The sequence below is a fragment of the Corvus kubaryi genome, unplaced genomic scaffold, assembly GCF_017639235.1.
Source record: "Corvus kubaryi isolate FWS band 111438036 unplaced genomic scaffold, C.kubaryi_AGA036_p1.0 76, whole genome shotgun sequence".
Taxonomy (NCBI): Eukaryota; Metazoa; Chordata; class Aves; order Passeriformes; family Corvidae; genus Corvus; species Corvus kubaryi.
Window position 1 is genome coordinate 579,277 of NW_024582063.1, and position 23,100 is coordinate 602,376.

General features: G+C 38.7%; 1 protein-coding gene across 11 annotated transcripts in view; it reads right to left on the reverse strand.

Moving 5' to 3' along the window:
• Positions 1-23,100, reverse strand: part of ENAH (ENAH actin regulator) — a 90,977-nt gene that overhangs the window by 20,283 nt on the left and 47,594 nt on the right. For 5 of the 11 annotated variants that reach the window (XM_042051519.1, XM_042051517.1, XM_042051514.1 and 2 more), the window contains exons 4-5: positions 13,253-13,264; positions 12,793-12,877 (exon numbers count right to left, since the gene is read on the reverse strand). In XM_042051519.1, the coding sequence (XP_041907453.1) occupies positions 12,793-12,877; positions 13,253-13,264 (97 nt within the window). Of the gene's footprint in view, positions 1-12,792; positions 12,878-13,252; positions 13,265-19,515; positions 19,803-23,100 lie in introns of those variants that run through there. The other 6 variants (XM_042051520.1, XM_042051518.1, XM_042051515.1 and 3 more) reach the window with 2 other exon arrangements.

The following is a 23,100-nucleotide window of genomic DNA, read 5'->3' on the forward strand; positions in this document are numbered from 1 at the left end:
CAACTTGTTTTACATTTTCTTGAGGGTTTTTTAGGGCTTTTAAAAAGATATCTCTTTTAAATAAAATACAGCTTTTTGATTTTCAAAGCTTTTTCATCTCTTGGGGATAACTAACTGCTAAAATGAAAATTAGGCACATCTTCCTCCCAGCTGTGGCCAGTATGTTCCTGTCAGTACATAACACTGAAAATGTTGCTAGTTGTTGTTCTCTATTTGAATTCTTGTTTCCAAAAACAATCCTGACAGTTAGAAAGAAAATCTTGTCTATAAAGTACAAAGCCATTTTTTCTGCCATGTTTCAGATGCAAACTGATGACAGCTTCTCAACAAATACAAAGCACAGTCAGCTCTTAACTAGAAAGCAGAGAGAAGACCTGAATTTTGACACCTCAAGCTACCAGATGTGTGCTTTCTATACTATGCCACTGGGCAATTTAATTTGGACAGTCATTGGCAATAATATGTATGTGTAGAGTCGTAAGGACTGAATTCTGGAAAGGAACTTCAGCTGTTTCACTCCTTTTCATGCCCAGACAATACCAGCATAACTGCAAACTCCAGCGCATGAACAACTGTTACTGAAGTCCATCCGGTTTTCAGACCACTGCTTTTCCTTTAGAAACAAAAAAAAATTATGAATATTGAAATTTCATAATTGCTTTAACCAAGTAAGTTCCAGTTATGCACAACAAAAGGACTTTTTTCACTACTCAACTCATTTACCCATCAGAAGCAAAAAATCAGTTCTGCTCCTCTACCAGTTCTTCCCTCAGCCATATAACAAAGCTGTAAGAGCAGTCACTATGAAATCAGAGCTGCAACTCAGCTTGTTAAATGCCTGATTTTTAGCCTCTGAAGTCCACTAAAAACTCTGGTGATTGACCCATACATATTTGGAACCAGTAGAGGATTTATATAAATATTAAGAGAATATAATATAAAGCACAGAAATTTAAGCTCCAAGACGTATTAAAAATATTTTTGATGTTACATTTTCGCTTGTGCTGTACAAAACTAATTTTACTATGTGCTCTTTTTCCCCCCCCAGATGAAATCTATTATTAGAGGAAAACAGGGTTTTCATCAAGGCTAACTTCAGCTTGGTCATGTTAAAATTCTTCTTTTTTTTTTTTTTTTTTTTTTTTTTGGAAAGGAGAGGTGGATACACGTTTGTAGCTAAAAGGCTGTTCAGAGCAGAAAACAACACTGACAGACTCCAAAGCAGCTTTGTTTATTTTCGTCATTCTTTTGCATTCATTTGCCAGAAGTGAGCATATTCTACCTAGAAATGTACACTCTGTTCATCCTAAAACTAAAATGGAGATATGGCATTTGGGATCATAAACATTTCACGTTATATTTAGTTTATAATACTGGAAGGTATCAATTCCCTGGGTTTAACAACACATCAAGCAACTGCCAGAAAATTTCTTTTGCTTAAGTTCTTCATTTCTTTACAGAAATAGAAGCTCAATATAGGTCACTCCTCACACAAGGGCAGCATTGCCAAGGCTGTTTTGCAATAAGCCATACCAAGAGCTCTGCCATTTCATATTTTCATAAGCAACCTGGAAAAGAAGCAGCAAGGTGCTCCTCATAAAGCTCCTTAGTAATGTTAAGATATTTAGGATAGCAAGGATGATGGCCGATTATGAAGAACTACTGATGGATCTTCTAATTCCACCTAACCTGGGAATAAAATTGGCAAATAAAACTCAGCTGAAGTGAAGCAAGGGAGAGAGAGAGAAATACCTGCTAAATTCATACACAAAGTGCTGGACTTTGAGTTGCCTGTTGGCTCAGAGGTGAGATATTAGGGTTACAACAGGCAGTTCTGCAACAACATCCATTCACTGATGTGTTCTGTTCCAAAACATCAACCAGATGCTAGACATCAAGAAAGGATTACAGAGCAGTACAGAAATAGCACCATCCTGCCTCACAATCCCTGCATCCCTGCTTCCATCTCAAAACAGGGAGAACAGCAGAACTGAAAAGATTCGAAGAGCGACAACACTGTGATCAAATGCACCAAACACTTTCCATCTAAAAATAATTTTAAAAGCTGGAATTCTGCATTCTGGGAAAGACAACTGGAGCTGTACAAAATCGTCGGTGATGAGGACATCCCTTTACAACAGCTGGGAGGAAAGACTCAATGCAACTAATGAGAGCAAAGCTCAAAAGAAAAGAGCACCTCTGCACACCAAGCAGATGAGCTATGGAACTCCTTGCCAGGGTGATTCAAAGAAAGAGCAGGAAAAAGCTCACAGGAAAAAAAAAAAAACAACCACGGGAAATCATTTAGAAAACAGAAATAGCATCATGCAGAAGCTGTTGAACCAAGAGATGCCCAGAGGATGGGAGAGCAGCAGAGGGAAGTATTCCAGGTGTTCAGCCTGGCCCAGAAGGGTTTGTGTCGTAACAAAATGCATCTACAGGTGTTCAAACTTAATCTGAAGCAAAAACTATTTCAATTGGCAATGAACACTATCAAACTGTGCTGGCTACCTAATAAGATCTAGATGAAAGACAGTGAGAACAACTTTCATCCACACAACAGCTGAATGAAAAAGTATTCATTATTTCATAAATATTGAGCGACTCAGTATTTCACACTTCACTTTTTTTGTAAAAGAATCCTCATTTTCCATTTCTTCAGGAAATAAAAGGAAAAAACCCAGACTTTTTTGGCAGGAACAAAGCTAAGCACTTTGCTTACAATACAAATGCTCTCCCAAGAGAGGGCAGCAAAATACCTTGCAAACATATCTCATACATACGAGATTAAATACACCATTGTTGAGAGTAATTTCTCATTATATGTCACTGAAGCATCCCTTTGTCAACAAAGAAAAAAAAAAGAAACCAAAACAATAAGCAAACAACAACAACAAAAAAATCAAAAAAACACACCTCACTACATTTGCACTGTCATTTTAACAATTTTAGTAAATGTTTTGAATAGCAAACCAAAAGGTGCACAAGGAGATCAGAATGCCAGTAATGCAATCAAGTTGCTTTAACACAACTTAAGAATTCCATAAGCTACACACTCTTAGCAAGTGTTACAGTGGGTAGCTTAAAAAGAGTAAAATCACATCTGATTATTTAAAAAAAAAAAAAGAAAAAGCATGAAATCCCTCTGGTTTTTTTTAGCTAGCAATAGATAGTATAATTTTATTTTAAAATTTTGCCAGAGATCAAAATTATATTAGACAAAAGCATTAGTAGATTAAGGAGAGTCATCACACGTCAATTAAAGTACATCTGAATGACAAGACTTGTAGTTCAAGAACCCTGTGAAAGCAATACCTGAAAATCCTTCAGCTTTAGAAAGCACATCTGGCCACCAGGACAACTTCAGAAAAAGCTGAAGAGGTACTCAAAATGCCCCAAAAAGCTGTCTCATAGTGAAATGCTTGTTATGAAAAGGCAATGTGATTATTCTAACTATTTTGGAAGTGTGAATTACTAAATCCAAGAGCTAATTTACATTAAATAGCTGAGACTGCTGTAAAACTATACATGTCAGTCACACACACAAGGTACTGTTACTCATGTTTAGATTCAGAGCCAACTTCAGAATCTCAGAATAGCTGCTAGCTTTACCACAGAGACTATTCATGGCACTTTCTTTGTGGATTTTAATTAGCTTCATGTCAAAAGCATTTTGGGAAAATTCACTTTGGGGTGTTTTGGGGGGAGGCTCTTGGTTATTTTTTTTTTGTGGTGGTGTTTCTTAATCAGCTTACTTTAATACTGCATCAGCTTTTAAAATTATTTCCTCTCTTGCCCTTATACTTTTGTCCAGTTAAGGAGATAGTGGGAAATATTGTCTGAGGATAAAGAATCATATTTACAATACTAACTTGTGACTTAATATGAGCATTAATCCTACAGTTCTTTGGGCAGCCAAGCAGCAGGAGCATGACTACATTCTTGAAATAACACATGGAGAAAAAAATGCAATGAGCAGAATTAAGCACACACTGTTGCATCCCTGCTGAAAAAAATCCCCCCACATTCTGTGATGGTGAAAGTGTTCAGAATGTCTCCTACACGACAACTGCAAAACACAATTGCAGTTAATTTACTTACCCAGGTACACACAAAGCCTTCCTGGCTTGCTCTTGATCATAAAAAAGAATAACAATTAAGAAGTCCTGCTGTCTCAGCTCCTGTTATTATATGAAATGAGCCAACACCACATGCACACTGAGATCACTTTCCATTTAGCAAGTAGCACCACTGCATTCAAAACCCAGTGTGTGTGATGGGTAACTAGGAGGCTATCTCCAACTAATACTATCCATTATTTTTTGATCTGTATTGGGGAGGCAGAAGGGAACAGGTGGGGTTTTTAACTTCTGTTCCTGAAGGTGAATGACTGAGAGACCCTCCTGTTCTTTTGCTAAAGACCTCAGCACAGTCAATCAAAAGAATGGAATCTTCAGTTAATTCTCTTAAAATATGGCCATTACCATACAGGTTGAAGAGAAGACAAAGATCTCACGTAGATTAAGAAACTTCAGTGTTTACTGGTAAAACAATATTCTGCTTCAGAGCAGACTTAATAGCCAGAGGGAAACTGTCCCTTTCTGGGACACTTTTCACATCTAAGCCTCCATATTTTGCTCACCTGCAGCAGTTACTTTATTTGTGGAAAGACTCCTTCCACCACAGCAAAGATGCCTTGAAACATGCAGAAACCCCCACTGTGTCAAAACTCAGAGCTTCTGTCACAAGGGCACCAAAAGAAAAAAAAAACCCTGCAAGTAACAAATCCAGAGCTGAAACAGTTTGCAAAAGCAAAGAGCTGCCTGCTCTGGCAGGTCACCTTGTTTCCTCAAGTGGAAGTTGTGCTGTACATTCGCATAAATCTTCAGGATTCTAACACTAGCTTGCTTTGCTCTTGGCTGTGAGATCAAGCCATTAAATTTTTTCCTAAAAAGATGATAGGAAACTGCACTGAGAAGCCCATACCTCATCACCCAAACCTGAGTAACAGAGTTCAGCCACGAACCTGGAAGGCTTCTTGTCACAAAGCCAGATACATTAAAAACAGAGGTATTTCCATGAACAGTAAGAAAGCATCTTTGTATCACATCCAAATTCGGCAGGCACTGAGCTGACAGACACTCCAAGACGAACAGAAACTTGTTTGAAGTATTTAATTTTAAAACTCACTGTAGAAAACAAAGATCCAAGGCAAAGCCTGCAGAAAACAAAGTATGTTGAGGAACAGACCTTACTGAAGCAATTGCTACACTGAATGAAGAGGTCAGCTGCAGGCAGATAATACATAATATTTGACAGCTGTTAGTCATCATTTATAAACACGCCAATTTCGTATTTCATTCTTGTTTGGCAGAAAAACTGTGTCAAAGCAGGGCATCAAATCACTCAAAGATCAATATGAATACTATTCCTGTTTTGTCTGCTTAAAGATACAACAACAAGGAGAATGGGGGAGAAAAGAAATGTATCACTAATGTGTATTGAAAGATGACACCAAAGGCCATCACTTGAGTCATTAAAAAACAACGCGGACTTAAAAATCATAAAATTGAGGAGAGATTTTCTGTGTCCCACATGGTGTTTTTCGCTTTTTTTTTGAAAAATAGTTTCTTGCTTGTGCTGTTACTTTTTCTAAAATGACAAGGTGTGGCAGAAGAGAGACACAAGGATGACACCCAGAAGGCAACATGAAGGTTGCCAGACTATTGCTGGCTTTAAACATTGCAGTAATATTCAGCACTCACTGTTCTGAAAGTTACCATTAAGACATTCTGTATAAGAAACCAAATGTGATTATAAGAAAGTACTCAATAGTGGATGCATCTTTATTTCTGGGCTTCACTAGGGTTTTTCTTAAAGGTTTATAAACATGAAATCTAGGAATAACTCTACTCTGCTAAAGTTCTAAAAGTAAATGTATTTTACCAGCTACAATTAAAGCTGGGCTCATCAGTCCAAACCAACTGACTTGTTCAACCTAGAGTGTCAGTGTAGCCAGGCTTTCGGGGCTGCTCCGAGCTCCTCTAACCCTGCCTCAAACTGTGGAGCAACAAACAAGACAGCAGTGTTTTGAGTTTTATTCTCAAATGCTGTTAGCCCCAGCATGTGGGCACAGATAGCATTATCTAATCCAACAGTCACTACTTACTAGAATACATCTCACATGATGGTTCTCCTCCTCCCACCACTGAGTCACTGCAACAAACAGAGCAGCTGGCTGCAAACAGGCTACACAATGTCTGGCTGAGCCACAGGCACCAGCACCAGATGCAGGCTGACCTCAACTCCATCTGAAGCACGTTGTCCTCTACAGAAGAGCAGCCACCTTGTGATCACCAGGATCTGCACACACTCTCTGGACATCAACACAAGTAGATGCAGACACAGCTAACCTACTTTATCACTGTTGGAACTGTTTACAGGGCAAAAAAAAAAATGCTCTGACATGTTATTTTGAACTTAGCTCCTTGCTTGATTTTTAATAGTTTAATCCTCTGATCATCTTCTGCACAAGTTCAGGCAAGTGTGTCTGTTATGGCCCTTCAAATTTGCAGGAACTTATCTGAATAATCAAAACGGAGTATCAGCATTAAACTTGCTCTTCCATCTTTAATATTAAATATTTATTCACCACTCCAAAATTCAGCATTTACCACAGAGCTCACTCTCCTGTGTGGTCACGCAAACCTACTGAATACATATCTCAGTGCCTACACATTATGTACCATGGAATGAACACACACCACCCCCCAAATTTCATAATTCATGTACCACAGCTTGGAAATTTCCAATCTGTATTGACATCAAACACAGGCAGCCTCCACAGAGACTGAGAATCTTCATAAATAAAAAGTACACAGATGCACCAATAACAAGCTCAGCAGAAGTGATCAATATTTAACCTCTTTGCATCTTCCTAAGCAATCTCAGCTGCAGAAACTTAACTTTGCATTATCTAAACTAAACTCCTGCTCTAAAACTCTTACCAAGTTAGCTTTATTTTCTGCCAAGTTCTAGACAGTGAGGACAGTTTCTTCCTGAGCATAATGCACATGGTGTCAGAGAAACCCAGACAAGACCTAGTCAGCTTGGGACAGTGAGCAAGAAACAGGGACTCAGAAGATCTGCCAAGCCAGAGGTTTGTGAAGTGAGTTTATGTATATGCCCTGGAACTGACAATTACTGCCAGTCTGAACAGTGCTGTGGATCTCTAGTTCTTTAAGCAGCAGTGAAAGGTGAGACTGTTTCAAATCACAGTTTGTTTGGTTTTTTAAAAAAAAATTGTATCAAACACTCTACACTTAATTTAATGCAAAATTATATAAGCAAGTAATTGACTACATGCATCATGATTTTGAAACACTGCACAAATCTAGGTCCTTACAGCTACTTCCAGTGATCAGGCAGCTTTTTCTTGATCAGTCACCATTGCATGTAACACTTCCAATGTCCATTTGATTTTCCCAATACACTAGTATGATCTATGGGTTGGTGGCTTTCCCCTCTAAAACAGGAGGCCTACTATGAGCTCTCGTTCTATTCTGATCATCAAAATCTGCAATATCATCCAACTCCTCCTGTTGTCCTTCATTCTCACGTATCTCAACTCACATCAGCAGCAAGGACTTGCTTTGTTCAGCAAAACACCAAAACAAATTTGATTGTTCCAGGTCCCATTCATGCATTGGTGCCTGTTCTAATGCTCCTCTCTTCCACATTAACTAGGAAATTCCCTCTTGATATCTGTCAAATGCTTTACCATAGCCCAGGAACATCCTTTCTGCTTTTGCAAAGAAAATACTGTCAGGGTCCAGTTTACTGTCCTATGCTTTATCTGTTACCAAAGTCAAACTAACAGGCTTTCATTTCCTTGATCAAAAGGGATTTAAGGTTTAAGAAGAAGCTTTTATGTTATAAGCTAAAAATGCATTAGCTGGAAGTAATAAGAACTAGGTTTCATCAGTCAAGCAAAAATTAGTAGCCAGCCACCACGATAAAGACATGAAGAGACGACTACAAACCTGAAATGTATTAGATAGAGGAATTCTAACAGACTGAGGGATCTATTAATGCTCTTGCATCAAACCTCCTTAAGCCTCATTTTCTTCATGTCCATCTTTTCAATACATCATCTAAAATTAACAGAACACCAACTTTCCTGGCAGAAGTTAGATCACAAAAAGACACTTGTACTCATGGAATTTTAGAAAAAAGAAGAATCTCAGCAGTAGAAAAACCTTTCATTGGCAAAAAAAATAAAAGGGGGGGAAAAATACCCCTGTATCTTAGGCATTAAAAATTCTTTTGATTTCATCTAAATCAAGTCTCTGGGATGCAAACTTCATGCAAATTCTGTAACATGCAGTTACACACAATACAATCATATAACTGATTGTACTGACCACTCAAACCCTAAACCAAAAGGCCAACCACTACATCATAATCACATCTATCTCAAATTAGAACTCTAAGTTATAATCTAATCAATCCATATGCTTTTTAAAGAAATTCTACATCCTTGAAAGAAGCTGTGGGATAAATGGCACAATTTCAGAAGCAAAGGAAAACTGGAAGCTGTACATCTGGCCAGTAACTAGGGAAAGGTGACAGGCTGTGAGAAATCAGTAGAAACAAGGCTACACAAAGCCATGGGCAAACTTTCATTCCTTTAAATTACTATAGCTAAATTGATACTGAATTGTGGGGTGCAAGTTTTTTTCTTTTAGTATTTCCACATGTTTTCAAGCTCAGGAGTATGTAATAATTACTCATTTACAGGGGGAAAAATATTTTACTGCAGTTAAAAAATAAGATTAGCAAAATTCAGAAAAAATGCTTTTAATCTGTAAAATAAAAATCTTGCCATTGAGTCTATCAGTAAATAAACTGTTACCCTTGTCAGCCTCTGTACTTGCACTAAAACTAAGAACTCTTCCACAAGATGTTCTGAAAACCACACCATGTCCACACTACATTCTAGCACAGGCACACCCCACGTTTTCTTTAATGGTATCATCACAAACCAAACTGAAGCAGCAAGTGAACTTCAAGTATGTAACAATTACAACCCCCCGCCCTAATATTCTGCTGTTGCATTTTGCAAACTTGGAATGTTTTCGAGTACTTACGAAAGAATTCGGTCAAGTTTTGGTCCATGACGTCCCTGAGGGACAGTGGGGGGCTTGTACACCCTCATCATTCCTTACTATCTGTACAGTTCCTCTGATCCTGGAGCTCTTGCTCTCTTTATTTATGAAGCTGTGACCATTTTGAAGTTATTTATAAGCATTAACTCATTAAATTCCCAAGTGTCATATTAGATACCAACTCAGTGACTCACACTCCTGCCAATCTATTTACCACGGCTGGGAGAGAAGGTAAATTTACATGCACGAGTAGCACACACAGGCATGCCATGAACTAATCTTGTATTTTAAAATGGTCTGTGACATGAGGTAACTCTGGAGTTATTAACAAATACGTATGTCAACTGAAGCTGGCTCATTATCAATCAGTGGAATTTATAAACACTGCCTGGCCACCTCTCTGGCAAAATGAAAAACAACCCACAGAACAAAATATCCCCTCAGTTTTGAGGATCAAAAATGGAAGCTGGAGTGTTTTAAAGCTTGTTGTTACTGTACTTAAGTGAGTGTAAGTTAAGGAAAATTAGAGCTAGCTTCAAGTACTCCCTGAGAGGGAAAGCACATACCATGTGCTAAGGTTTCTTAAAGTTACCAATTCACCAGAAAATATTATTTCTTTACATCTTATGTGTAATCTTGGCCTCATAAAAACCTCAGTGTCTCAGATGGCACATCTGGTCCTAGCAGCTTTAGAAACTGTATCACTGCACAGTAAGCAATACAAATATTCAAGTAAGAAGATCTGCAGCAAAATAAACAAAGTAGTATTACTACTTTAGCACTTTTACCCAAAATGTAAGGCATCTAAATCTTTTCTAAAATAGAGAAAAATCTCTGAACCAAAATAATGTACTTCTGCTGGCAATGATCTAATTTCACTCTTCAGTTCCCAATTTTCCCAAGATTCCTGAACACTGGTTATAAAAGCAAAGGAAAACATCAGATCCGTTGAAGAGCTCTCTTTATTATGGCATTCTTCACGGGCCAGTCCTTTGGCAAAATATTTCTGAAGAAATGTTTCTATTTATGCCTAGGAAAACCCTGAAGCTACAAGCCACATAATTTAACTTTGAAATTAGTCCTTCTTTGAGCAGAGGGTTGGACTAGACCTCCACTGGGTCCCTTTTTCAACTTTAATTTTCATGCAAGCAGATATTTTTCTCCAGCTTAGAATAATTTAAAAAAAAAAAAAAGTTTTCCTGCACTTAACATGGGAGTCAGTTACACACTACTAAATCCAGGTACACCTAAGAGGAGGGATGTGAGACCAGAACTCAAAGACAACTATTATCAAGCACATTTTCAAGAAAACCCCCACCCAAAAGACACACATTTCACGAGCCACAGACTTGGCAAAGCCTTTCTCCTGATCCATCACAAACCCCATGTTCCTTCCCACGCAGTAACATTTATTCCCATTTCTTGCATTCCCTGTAGTCTTACTGCTCCCCACAGGATTCGAGTCTTCCCACACTGCCTTTACCCTTTACTGAGATTGGAAATGTCACTTTAAATGTTAAAATGTTAAAAGTAATATATACTTAAACCTTTTCTTCCCAACTATTTACTACTCTCTACATTATGGTAGTAACTCTTGTTCTTACAGTCTGAAAGCTGCAAGACAGTTACTATGGAAGAGAAGTTCTAGCTTGGAGTTAATTGAACTTTATTATAGCCATGTAGTTACAGGAGTAATGAGACTGAAGAAGCATTTGTGAAAGATTTTAGCAAAATTACATGTTCTTCTTAAGCTAAATGACAAAACAGCAATAGTCTTTCCACAGACAATCTGTCTACCAGCATGAGTAAACACCCATTCCAGTGCTCCATCCTTTTTTCAGGGAAAAGCAAATCAAACCCAGGACCAGACTTCAAAGAGGACATTAAATGGAAACAAGGAGAGCACACTGATCAAAAAAGCAAAGCCACAGAATGCCATCTGATAGGATGACCTTCACATGCCAAAAATTTCAAGAGACTTTCAGAGCTCTTAATATAGGGCAGCACCTTTTTCTGAAGAGATGCCTATCTACAATGCTTCTCTGAAAAGTATTTCAGCATTATACATTTCAGATAATGCAGCCGTCTAAAGGAACAGACAGGAAATAAAAATACTAAAAGCCACTAATGTAGGACAGAAAAAATATCAAAAGAAAAAAGGCTTTTTAAAAGTCTGTCAAAAGAAGAGACATAAAAGACTTTTACCATGACAGCAAACTTGCACATAAACACATCAAACGGACAAATTTGTAATGAGCTTTCTGCTTTTTGTTTTTAAACAAGGTAACTTTCAGATAAAGTGATCCCCACTCAGATTCAAGAACACACAGAAGAAAAGAGACAGACAAGTATGACCAATTTTGATGTCAACCCTTTGTTCAACATACATAGCTAGTTTATCAAATGAATTATTCTCAAATTAGCAATCTGGTTCTGCTCACCTTTTCATAAACAAACTCAATGCTGAATAGCAAACAGAAAAAACCTGAGTGCTAATTAGAGCCAACATGTTTAAGCACTCTTCCAGTTACCACAAAAAGCTATAGGGTGCATTTACACCATCAGTCTGGACCACCTCCCATTTATTCAAGGCTCCTGTTGCCTGTATCTGTTCTGCATGTGACCTAAATCACTCCCAGCATCCCTTCAGGAAGGGAACAGCTAATCTCCTGGGAGTATTTTGATGGTAAAATAATCCAGGATTGCACCACAGGCAGTGTGCTTGGGACAGCCCAAGGTCTTACTGTTTTCACTTAGCCCAGTGTGACAGCACTGTCCTACAAGGCTTTGCCATTTCATACACCCATAACCCAGACACTCACCCTACAGCACCACTCCATATTGCCACGAAACAAAAGAGGGAGTATGGCAACCACAGAGTTTGTGGAAATTGGGAACTCCATCAACACATAATGATTATTAAAAGGAATGGAAAAAACCCTGTATGTTCAAAATGCTATGGGTCTGAAAAATATCCTGCAGGGATAGAAACTGAATGGAACAGCTTAGCTTGGAGGAAGCACCAACTGGTATGGGGAACACAGACCAGTCACTCAGGGCAGCACAGATATAACCAGCACTGCTCCAGCTGAAAGTTAAACTGCTGAAGGCTCCATAAATTTATACACTAAAAGTAGAAAATTAAGGTTTTTTGCTAAAGAATACATTGTAAAGGCAAACAAGATTTCCAATAGAATGCTCTGATCTAGTACCTCCACATTCAGGACAAAAAACCTGTCATTCGTGATGACTCAATTCTCTGCTTCTAAAACTTCCTTCCTCACTTGCTGCTTTTTTCAGTGTCAAAAACTGAACACACAACAGTCACTGGAAAATTAATTAGCCTGGTTGGAAATGACAGCAGTGAAATTTCCCAAGGCTTCCCCTCTGATCTTCAACTCTTTCCTGACAGGCCAATTCCAACTGCATTGTTTGAATGGGTGGAGAGCACGAACAAGGGATCCAGCTACAAAGTATTTACAGAGCTGCACTAATGAAAACTGCGCACATACAAATGCTGCTCTCATGCAGAAGTGCAGTTCTAAGTCCTTGACATTTATTTTCTCATAATTCAAGGAGTTAACACTTCCTTGAACTGAACAGCTGTTCACTTTTAATACCATACCTTCTCTGGATTTCCATTTCTTCTTGTGATGGACCATTTTGTACTTGAGAAGGAAGCTGTGAATTCTGTCGAGGCAATGTAGGACCTAAGAGCAAAGACAGATCATAAATTAATGGTTTGAATTTTTACCATGCAAAAAAAAGCACAAAATCAAGGAAAAAGGCCAGCCATCACACAACATTGTAAGAACTGCTCACTTCTGCTTTTTAAGCCAAACAAGCTCAACAACATAATGCAGCAAATAAAAACTGCAACCTCACGCATGTACAATGTTACCTCACACATCTGGGGAATGAATTTATTTCACATGGATGGAAAGGTTTCACAGAAATGCAAAACAAACTTTATATATGATGGAATTTGACAAAAGCTTTGAAAAGCACTCCAAGTCTGAGTTTTTCTTTAAACAATGAAGTCCTCTTGGAGGAACAAAAAAGGCTCAAACAATTAAAACACTCACCTAAATAGAACACTGGAAAAGTGGGAGAAAAAAGAAAAAGGAAAAAACAAAAGAACACGAGAAAAACCATCAGAACCTTATCACCACACTGAGAGAAGGAAGATAAAGCATGTTTCTACAGGTCACACCAAAACTTATTCAGATTTCAGCTCATCAACTTGGATCAAAGGCCTTTTTTGGATAGGTAAGTATTGTGTCCAAAGGAATGGGGGCATATAACAAATGTACAAACTGTGAATTCTGCTAAGCATAAGAAATGCAAAAGGGAAGGTCATGCAAAATCATCTTCAGCCTTTACTGATGGGCAACTCTGAACCATACAACTTTCAAGTAATTGTATACACAAGATCTGTGTTCTAGAAACAAAAAAGCTTTACCATTTTAATCACAAATGTACTTACAGCACAAAACTGTGTAAAAAGAAGTGAAGAATGAAGAAGTGTGGAATGGAATACAAGAGACCATGAATGCATTGTTGCTGTCAAAACAGGCAGGATAATCCAGGAAATTATTTAGATTAAAGCTATGCTCAAGATGATGGAATTTATGAAAAAGAATTAGAATAAATTAAAATGTCAAGTTCTGAAAACGTCCCAGAGCGAAGCAGTGATTTCTCACTGATATTCCACCAGACTAGTTAGAGTGACAAGAGTTGTAATGAGATCTTCCCCATCTCAAATATCACAACGCAAAACTTTTTCCTATCTGAACTTGTGAAAGTCACCCAAACTGATACAAAGACCATGTGTGATACACTGACACATCAAGGACAGGCAATTTGCCTCAGACACAACAAACAAGTGCCCTGGTTAAAAGCCATACAAAAAGGTTCATTTCCTCAGAACACCACAGTATTGTGTCCACTGTGGTCCTTAATCATGAAAATTATAGAAGTGTCTGTGCACTATCTACGTACCTTAGAATTACAAAAAGGAATGGAACTTAATTCTGGAGGATAAAAGCAGGAATGTACTACAGAGGTGGTGTCTTCCTTAGTTATACTTTCAGCAAGCATTAGGCCCTTTTACCTAATGATGTTGCTTGGGATGTACTATTTTTGCTTGAAGTATCTCCCAAGAGACACCCACAGGTACAAACCTATAGTCCTTGAAATGCAAAATATTTAACTGCATCGATAAATTAATAATGAAATTATCGTTAAGTAGAAACATCTGCCACACGGCTCATCTGGAAAACTTTTCAGCTTTAAAACTTCCATAAGATGCATGTCCTCCTCTCCTCTCCCCTGTGTGACAGGTGGAAGGCTTTAATGCCCACTAAGCCATGACTGCAGCTCCCAGGCAGCTGGGCTATTTGCTGCCTGCACCAGGCTGCAGCCTTTCATGGACTTTTACAAGTAGACATAATCCAGCAGCAGTTAAAGGTGCTATAAACACCAGCACTGCTGCTTGCCGTGTCCAACAGAACACTTGGAGTAAGTCAAGGCTCACAGCTTGAGCTGCAAACTGCAGGCAACACTTTTAAGTATCAGATATGTGATGAAATTCCCGTCCTATTCCTCAGAATGAAACATGCTGGCGTAAAAATAAACAATGAAGAACAAAAATAAAAAGAAATGGTCACAATGTGTCCATATACCAACCAGAACTATTTTGTACTGAAAAATGCAGTAGAAATGAGAAGTTCAAGCTTCCACCCATTTAATCTTTAAGAGTATGTTTTTTTTGAAGAAGGTATTATCATGCTCCAGTAGCTGGATGCAAACTACCACTCTCCAACCCTTCTACCTTAGTCCTTCTTTAGCCAACACCTCCAGAAAGCAAACACCGAGCTTCACCTGCACTGGCCATTCCAACCCACCTAGCTGTGAGAAAATCTGTTCTTGTAGCCTCAGACTTTGTTCCAGAGCACTGTCCTTCAGAAAACCACGTTATCCATCTGCAGAATTCTGAAGAAGGCAAGCATCAGCAGGCCAAGTTAGCTTGAACTTGGCCAGCCTACTCCAGTGGTGGGCTTCTTTCACAGCTATGCACACAGGAGACAGAAGAAAATCACCTGCTGGCAATTAACCTGGTGGTTCTGGTACCTCTTACACATTTTCGCCTCAAGGAACTGCAACCCGAGTATACCAGGCTTTCAAGAAAGAAATGTCCAGCTACCAAGGCCTGTTTTCTCATCAAAATTCTCTCTGCAACCACCTTGCTAATGAACATTAGCAAGTTAAAGGTACATGCCAGGTTAAAAAGTATGTTTTATCCTAGAAGGTTTATTACAGCAAGCCAAGACTACCACTTCATTGCTAAAATACAATTGCCTGGGTAGCAGGACAGGTGTTACGTTAAATAAACAGGAACTAGCTAATAAAAAGCACTCTCAGAGGCTTTTGAACACTTCAAGATACTTCAGAAACCGCAACCCCCAGGAGAAATACCCAGATACTGCCTGGAAAAGAACTCTGATCCTCCTACAGGATCACTTTATCTTCAGAAGCCAATATAAGCCAAGTGAGAGATGAGGATGAATGGTCTATTCATTCTGAGTTTTAAAGAAAACCTAACATCTCTTTTTTTTCCTAAAAAAGCACAGATGGTGCACTCCACAGCACACTCTGACAGACAGAGGATATCATTTCATACTAATTTGTTCAGCAGCCATTCCAGTTTCAGTGCTTTCTGTTTTTCAGCTTATTCTCACCTTTGCATCATCCTTCCTTCAGGCAACTGCGTGGTGAGAGATGGACTGGAAATCTAACACATTAAAAATCCCAGGGGAAAAAGCCTGCATGAAGCATTTCCACCACCTAGATCAGAGCCAGACCTGGTTCTTCATGCAGTCACACAGACAATTATGGTGGCATCAACATCAGAACATCAACATCAGACTGCTGGGGACTGCTGGAACCAAATCAAGCATCCCCAACATCACCTTTTTAAACCACAACCAGAGTTGTAGTTTATCAAACTCCTTAACTTCATTTTTCAGCCCTAATTGACTGCTTACCTTGTATCCCTATTCAAAAGCCAAACCAATTTCAGTTGCACAACCCTATGAAAGCATTAACTGGCAAGCTGGGGAAGGAAACACATGGTTTGTCCTCCCTCAATGCCTTTTGTTCCTCTGTTCCTTCAGTCTTTCAATTACCTCCTCTGCTTTGGAGTGTCACACCACACCCTACCCCACTTCTTTTAATGTCAGCTGCATTGTATGTTACCAGTGTTGACACTGGCTGACATTGGAAAGATCACATTCCTATAGCCCTAAAAAACCCCAAGGATCAGCTGTTCAAGATTGGCATAACACATGTCCTGCAAGTTACACACTGAGCTAGTGTGTGTTTTCATCTGGCTGGACAGGCTTTCTTGGGAGCTGGTAATACAAGGATGGATGAAATGGGGTGGGGGGGGGGGGACCAGTGGCAGCCAGATCATGTGAAATCTTCCTCAGAACCCCACATGCCCTAATTCAAGAAGGCAAAACCACACAGAAAATCTCAGTCCTGCAATTACAGTCCTTCAGAGTACAGCATTAAAAGACAAACTGTAATTTTTGAATAAAGCTGGTCAACTATCACACATAAGAATTTTAGTTTGAGGTGAAGATCTCCATTTTCTCCCTAGAGAAAGTTTATATAAACAACTCAGTAACTAAGAATTTCCACTCTTTCATTTCTCAGTATTTTGGTGCCAAAACTAAGCAATGTTCCAATTATACAGTCTGATACCCAAATCAAAGTATGACATGCCTTTTAGAAGTCTTTTCAAAGACTGGAAGTGGACAGCAAGTTTATTTATACATGTATAAGATATAAACATAAGTGAACTGGCTAACTATAATCTTTAGAAAATATTTTCTTTAAGGACAGTTTGAATACTCCTACTAAGCAAAGCCCACACCCCAGGCAAGAGTTCAAAGCTACAGCCAAAAAGATGTATTTGTTAGGGTATATAAGAACTTACCAAAAAATAAAGTGTTTTACTAAATGGTTAAAGGTTTTCTGAATGAATGGAAAGCAGGCTTTTCAGAGATCTGTGCAGGAAGCAATAAGAACAACAATTATGGTGAAGTGTCCCTCTTTCATGTGTCTTCTCCAGCTCCTGCTCCTATTCAGAGCTTGTCCTGCTCTAAGCCATGAAAGAACAAAGTCTGGGGAGATTTGCTAACCAGCCTTCAGCAGAACCAAAACCACATCATTCCTTGAGCCCTGGAAGTGTGTTATGGGTTTATATGCAAGACTCTGATGGCCAAAAACTAGGGCATTAGCAAGTGACAAAATGCTCTCTAGTACTTCTATTTGGGTGAATCACCTTCCAGCCAAGGCCTCCCTTTCCTTCAAACACCTACTTCCTCACTCAGTTACCACTCCATAAGCACCTTCAGCTGAGTTAATTCACTCATCACTCTAAACTTGAAAGTAACCGCTTTCCACTTCACAAGCTCTTTTAACTGGATCGAGGTAATAAAAGGCAACAGGAATAACAAAAATATTCATTAAAATACACTTGAATTTAAGTAGAGGTAAGCCTCCTATCAATGCCAGCAGAACTTCCTATCGGTGCCAGCAATGCCTTGGAAACCAGGCACTGATAACCTGGGAGCCAGGCTTGGCCCAGCACCCGTGTGCTGGGGGACCTCAGCAGCTTCCAGTTTCCCTCTGCCATCCCATGCTCAGGGACGCAGAGACAAAGCTTCACCAGCAGGGAACTACGGTTGCTTAATGAAACTACAATACCACAAACTTAAAGGAGCAAGCAGTGAAGTTAAATATAACACCACCATCTACTGTGGGATATTTATTACTGCCCCCCATCCCCAGTTGTCAAAATTTGTTTAAATAACAATGTTATAGGTGATGACTGTCACTATTGGTGTATAGTGCTACAGAAATGAGTCTAACAAAGCTATATTTCACAACTATCTTCAAGACTTTTCTGAAAACACCCTGCTCCCAAAAGGCAGATTTAATCTACCTAAAACTTCTACTGAAAATATTTTTAAAGACAACAATATAAACCCTCAACAGTAAAATATGCTGACATTCCTCTATGTTTATTAAACAAAACTTTATCCATAAATTAATGTACCTCTATTTATATCTGCCATGCAGTTTAGACTAGCTACCAAATTTTAATTAAATTCTTCAGGTTGTTCACCTAAAATTTAATGCTGTCACATGATATACCACTAATTCTGAAGAACCCCAGAAATAAGAAACACCATATGGGTGTTCGTAAAACTCTGAAAACTTAGCAACCATGCCTTCACTTCCAAACACCACAACTAACACTGGTGATGCTTTCAATAATCTTATGTGCAATTACAATGAAGAGGAAGTACTCTGTCCAATAAACAGGTAAAACTTCCTGTAGGTCAACATATTGGCATATAAATCACGATTACCTAATCAGTATTACCTATTATGAACACCTAGTAACAACCTAAAAAAATTTCTTTAATCAATCCCACATTTTAAAAGAAGGGAAAAATCTTGCTAGCAAGACCAGAGATCTTATCCATCTTTTGACAACACAGGTAATAATAACACCATCATGTTACTCCTGTTCTGACAGGGAGTGCTGACAGCCTGTTCCAGAGGCTTGCTAAGAGTACAGGTACAGCATAATTACTTCACTGCTGTAGAATTCTTCTTCTCCCAAAACAAGTTTTAGCATGACATGGACAAAACAGTACAAAGAAAAGCATTTGAGATCTGCCCCCCCCCGAGCTCTCCACATATACTTTTCTCACTCCAGTCTTCTGTAGTCTCTCTATATATTCCAATTAGGCAACCCCAATTTTTGTTTCAGTTTGCATTTCCCAAAGATACTGAATTATTCAATCCATGATTTGAGTGCATTCCCCTACCAGCAAGGATTTAATTACCTATCTCTGCTGGAAGAGAAAGGGCTGTACATCAATATACAGCTGTGAATAAAGATTTGTTTATTTAATAACTGGACAACCTAACTTCTAGAGTTACTAATCGAAGAGAAATTCAAAAAACTTGAACCACAGGGACTTCCCCCTCCCCCAAAAAAGGTCAGATGGACAAAATAATGAGACTATGGAAACAAAAAAACCTCTCTTTCTTTTTCTTCCTCCCCATTTTCCTATGAATTAAACTGTGATCTACGGCAATACTAGAACAGATTCACTGAAGCCATTCCTGACCCTGATTTTATACCCAGAACGTTCCAAAATCTTTTCAAGAATCAATATACAACTGCTACAGATTAGTACAAAAAGCATCACAAATCCTACACATACGTAATTCTATTAGAAAGAATTAAAATAGACTTATTTACTGTTGTGACATCCTTCCTTCAGTTCTTTTGCTGCTTTCATCTTCTGCAACAAACAGCTGTGAGGACCTCCTCAGATGGAAATTACACATCTATAAATCTCACGCTTGAGTTTCTGATTCTCTCAGCAAGGTTTTCCTGAGGTTGAAGACAGATGCCACACAAAGCAACACCGATCCCAGCTGAACTAGAAGGTGCTTTCTGCAGCAAAACTGAGTATGATACTCCTTTGTTCCTCTCAACACAAGCTTCCCTTACGTGACCTTATTCCTTCAAAGAAATAATCCATTGTCTCACACAGAGAATTCTCAGCCGTCTAATTTCCCTTCATTGAAGCTTTTCTCTCATTCCAGAGCCACTTTGATTGCAACAATGAGCCCTACTTAATGCAGATATGAAAATTTTCTTTGTAATGCAATGCAAAACCTTTGTAGAGAGCCGTCATCTCCAGACAAGACCAATTACTGAATATCTGAACACATTGCACACAGCCTTAGAGCCAGAAATCCTCTTCATTTGACCTCTTAAACGTGATGACACACACTTGTCATTTGATGAAGGTATCATTTTTGACCACATCGAACAATTATTTAATGTAATGAGTAGTAAGTCTTCCAAAATTTTCCCGTAAGAGTGGCAGAAAAAAAACTTGGTTCACTTTTCATGCATATGTATGGGGCAGGAATCTGCAGTGTTTAATTCTTTAAAATTTCAGGAGAAAATGCAGTCCTATGTTGTCCTTCTCTTCTGGATTTGCAGGTTGCCTACAATCTGCCCAACTGGCCAGCAGGAAAATAAGGTCCGGCTGAATAGCTGCTAGCTAATGCAATCATTCAAACCAGAATGGACCTAAACCACTTTGACATTTATCTAAACAAACAGAGTTCAAGCACAGGAGAAGTTAGGATGTGTTAGGATTTGATCTGTCCTGTAAATCAAGGGGAGGAAAAAACCTACACCTGAAGAGTACTTCCAACAGTTTCACTGATAAGGCAGCCATCGCTTCCGAGTCCTTTGAGACAGACCTGCACTGGCTTTTGTAGCAGAAAGCTGCCACTTGCAGTACAGCCTTTACTCTTAACTTCAGAGATTTCCACTCTGCATTCTGAACTCATCAGAAGGACAAAAAGCCCATCCCTGTGAGCTCAGCGGTGCCTCGACTCTGGCAGATCCACTAGAGGGAGATCCTAAATTAAACAACCTCCGATTTTGCCAGCAGCCAGCAGAACAGCTGAGGATGCCAACTGCAAGCAAAAGATCAATGACATTTTTCAAATATATGCAAGAGAAGGAGACCATGATCTAATTTTATTTTAAAAAGAGCGAGAGAGCCATACCCAACAGCTGACTTGCAAACCAAAAGGATGTACATAACTTAATCTTTAATATCCCTCAGAAGTCGTTTAGATTTCTGTGAACCCTTGCATAAAATTTAAAATTCATCTACAGCTTTATGAATTTCTGAATAGTATGCTCAGCTAACATTATAACTGCTTTCCTTTTATGCATAAAATATGACATAAAATAAGCAAGCTAATAAAAGAAATTGCCAAAATGAGAAAGCACAGCAGAAAGTAAGGACACTGCAAGAATATAACTTTAACTGCATGTAATTCTAGAATAAAAGGGAAGCTATCTACGTAGGATTTCTTTATTTTATTTGAGTTGGAGGTTCTACATGCCATTTTGGATACACTAGGAAACACAGCAATTTCTTTAAACTATTAGAGACAAATTGTCATCTTCAAGTACAGATTTTTGAAGCAGTATCATCAAAATACCAACTAGGGCTGCACATGTTAGAAATTTTTTAAAGCCTAGCAGATACATTGAAAGAGACAAAGCAAGGCATATATAATGTGTTGATCATCACATTTCAGCATAAGATCATTTTCTGACACATGCCCTCCCAACACCTTTTCAAAAAGAGTAATTTGTTTATAAAAGGGAGGCAGTTGCAATCCATCTCCTAAAATGAAGAGCTAATATTAGAGCCTCCGAGCCAGTGACCCGTCTAAGTAAATATTCATCTATTTCAGAGATGCTCGGGGTGGGGGGGAAACCTAACACCAAGGATTCATTTCTAGCTGCACTTTTAGAAAATTACACCAACTACAGAGAAACAAAATTCACTGAACTTTGAGCAAGGAGCACAACTAGTTTGTTTCTAAAGTGCAAGCCACTTAGCAACCTATCTCCATTATCAAAGCAGCATGTTCAGAAAGATACTTGATCTTTTTACTTCTTACTCTGATATAGATCAGAAAAATTAAGTAATATCTAGATCATACACTGACAAACTTCCCAGATGGAAAACTTAGGAACACTTGTTGACAGTACTCTAACACAGAAGAGTTATGAACATTTATCTTTAAACATTGTCTGGAAGTGATATGAGGCTGAGAGAGTAATTCTGTGTGCCTTATTAGGAATTTTTTTAAAAAGCAGCAGTGCAAAACTGCTCATCTGTTAAAACAATGCTGCTAATGTTAAGCTTTGGTTTTATTTCATCCTGATGGAAGCTAGAGCACCTATTTGTCTGTGACATAGGTAAGTGACAGCTAATCTTAAACCACCACAGCCCTTGGCTGGTGGGAACCAGGGAAGAACAATTATCTCCTGTGCTCACCCACTAGCTTGTGATGCAGCTAATTAATGCATTTTGACTTGTGCCTGCTGCTACCAAATCAAAACACAAGAAGGAGAAACAAAGCGACTATCCTGTAATTCAGGAAACTTAAAGGTTACACCCAGTCACTTTCAAACAGTTACACAGCTTAATTCCTGTCCATCTCAAAATCGTTGAGAACAAACCAGAAGACAACAGCACTGTAGTCAGCAAGCAGGCTGTGACACTACAGTTATAGAACGATTTTAGTTCTATCCAAGTCTTTACAAACTGAAGTGGCATCTCAATTCAATAAAATTTCTACTACTGAACTATATAACAGTGTAGCAGCCCACAAATACTTTGCATAAAGCAGCAAGAGAATGAGTCATTAGACAAATTGCAATCCACAAAATGAAAAAAAGACACACAGTCTAACTAAAACATGAGCAATGCCATGCCTGCCTATGTCATTTCAGCCTCTCTAGCAGCTCAGGTTTAGTGTTATGAGGAGTTCAACCGAATTAGGAAGATATGTAACTGAAACATGTAACAAATTCTTCAAGTACAGGTAATGGGAAAGAAACCCCTCAAAGCTGGTGTAATTACCATCAATAAGGCCTTTTCATCAAGGGGGAGTACAAATCAACACTTCACATGTTCCCAAATGTTGGGTGGGAGACAGGTGATGAACAGTCAGATGCACGAAAAGTTTACAACTGAGTAACCCTTAGGGAAAGCAGAACTGAGGGACTTCGAAGAGAAAACACCCAAGTGAGAGGTGAGACTGGGAATCACAACTGGGTTATTTTAGCAGGCAAAAAGAAACCTTCTAACTCTAGCTACCATTTATATTTTGGCCTCCTATGTTGCATAACAGTGTAAGCACTGCAGAATGTATCATCCACGGTCTAGACAGCGTAGTTGCAAAAGGTAAAGTCTTGAAACAATTACCAGGATAAAAACCAACTTGATAAAAC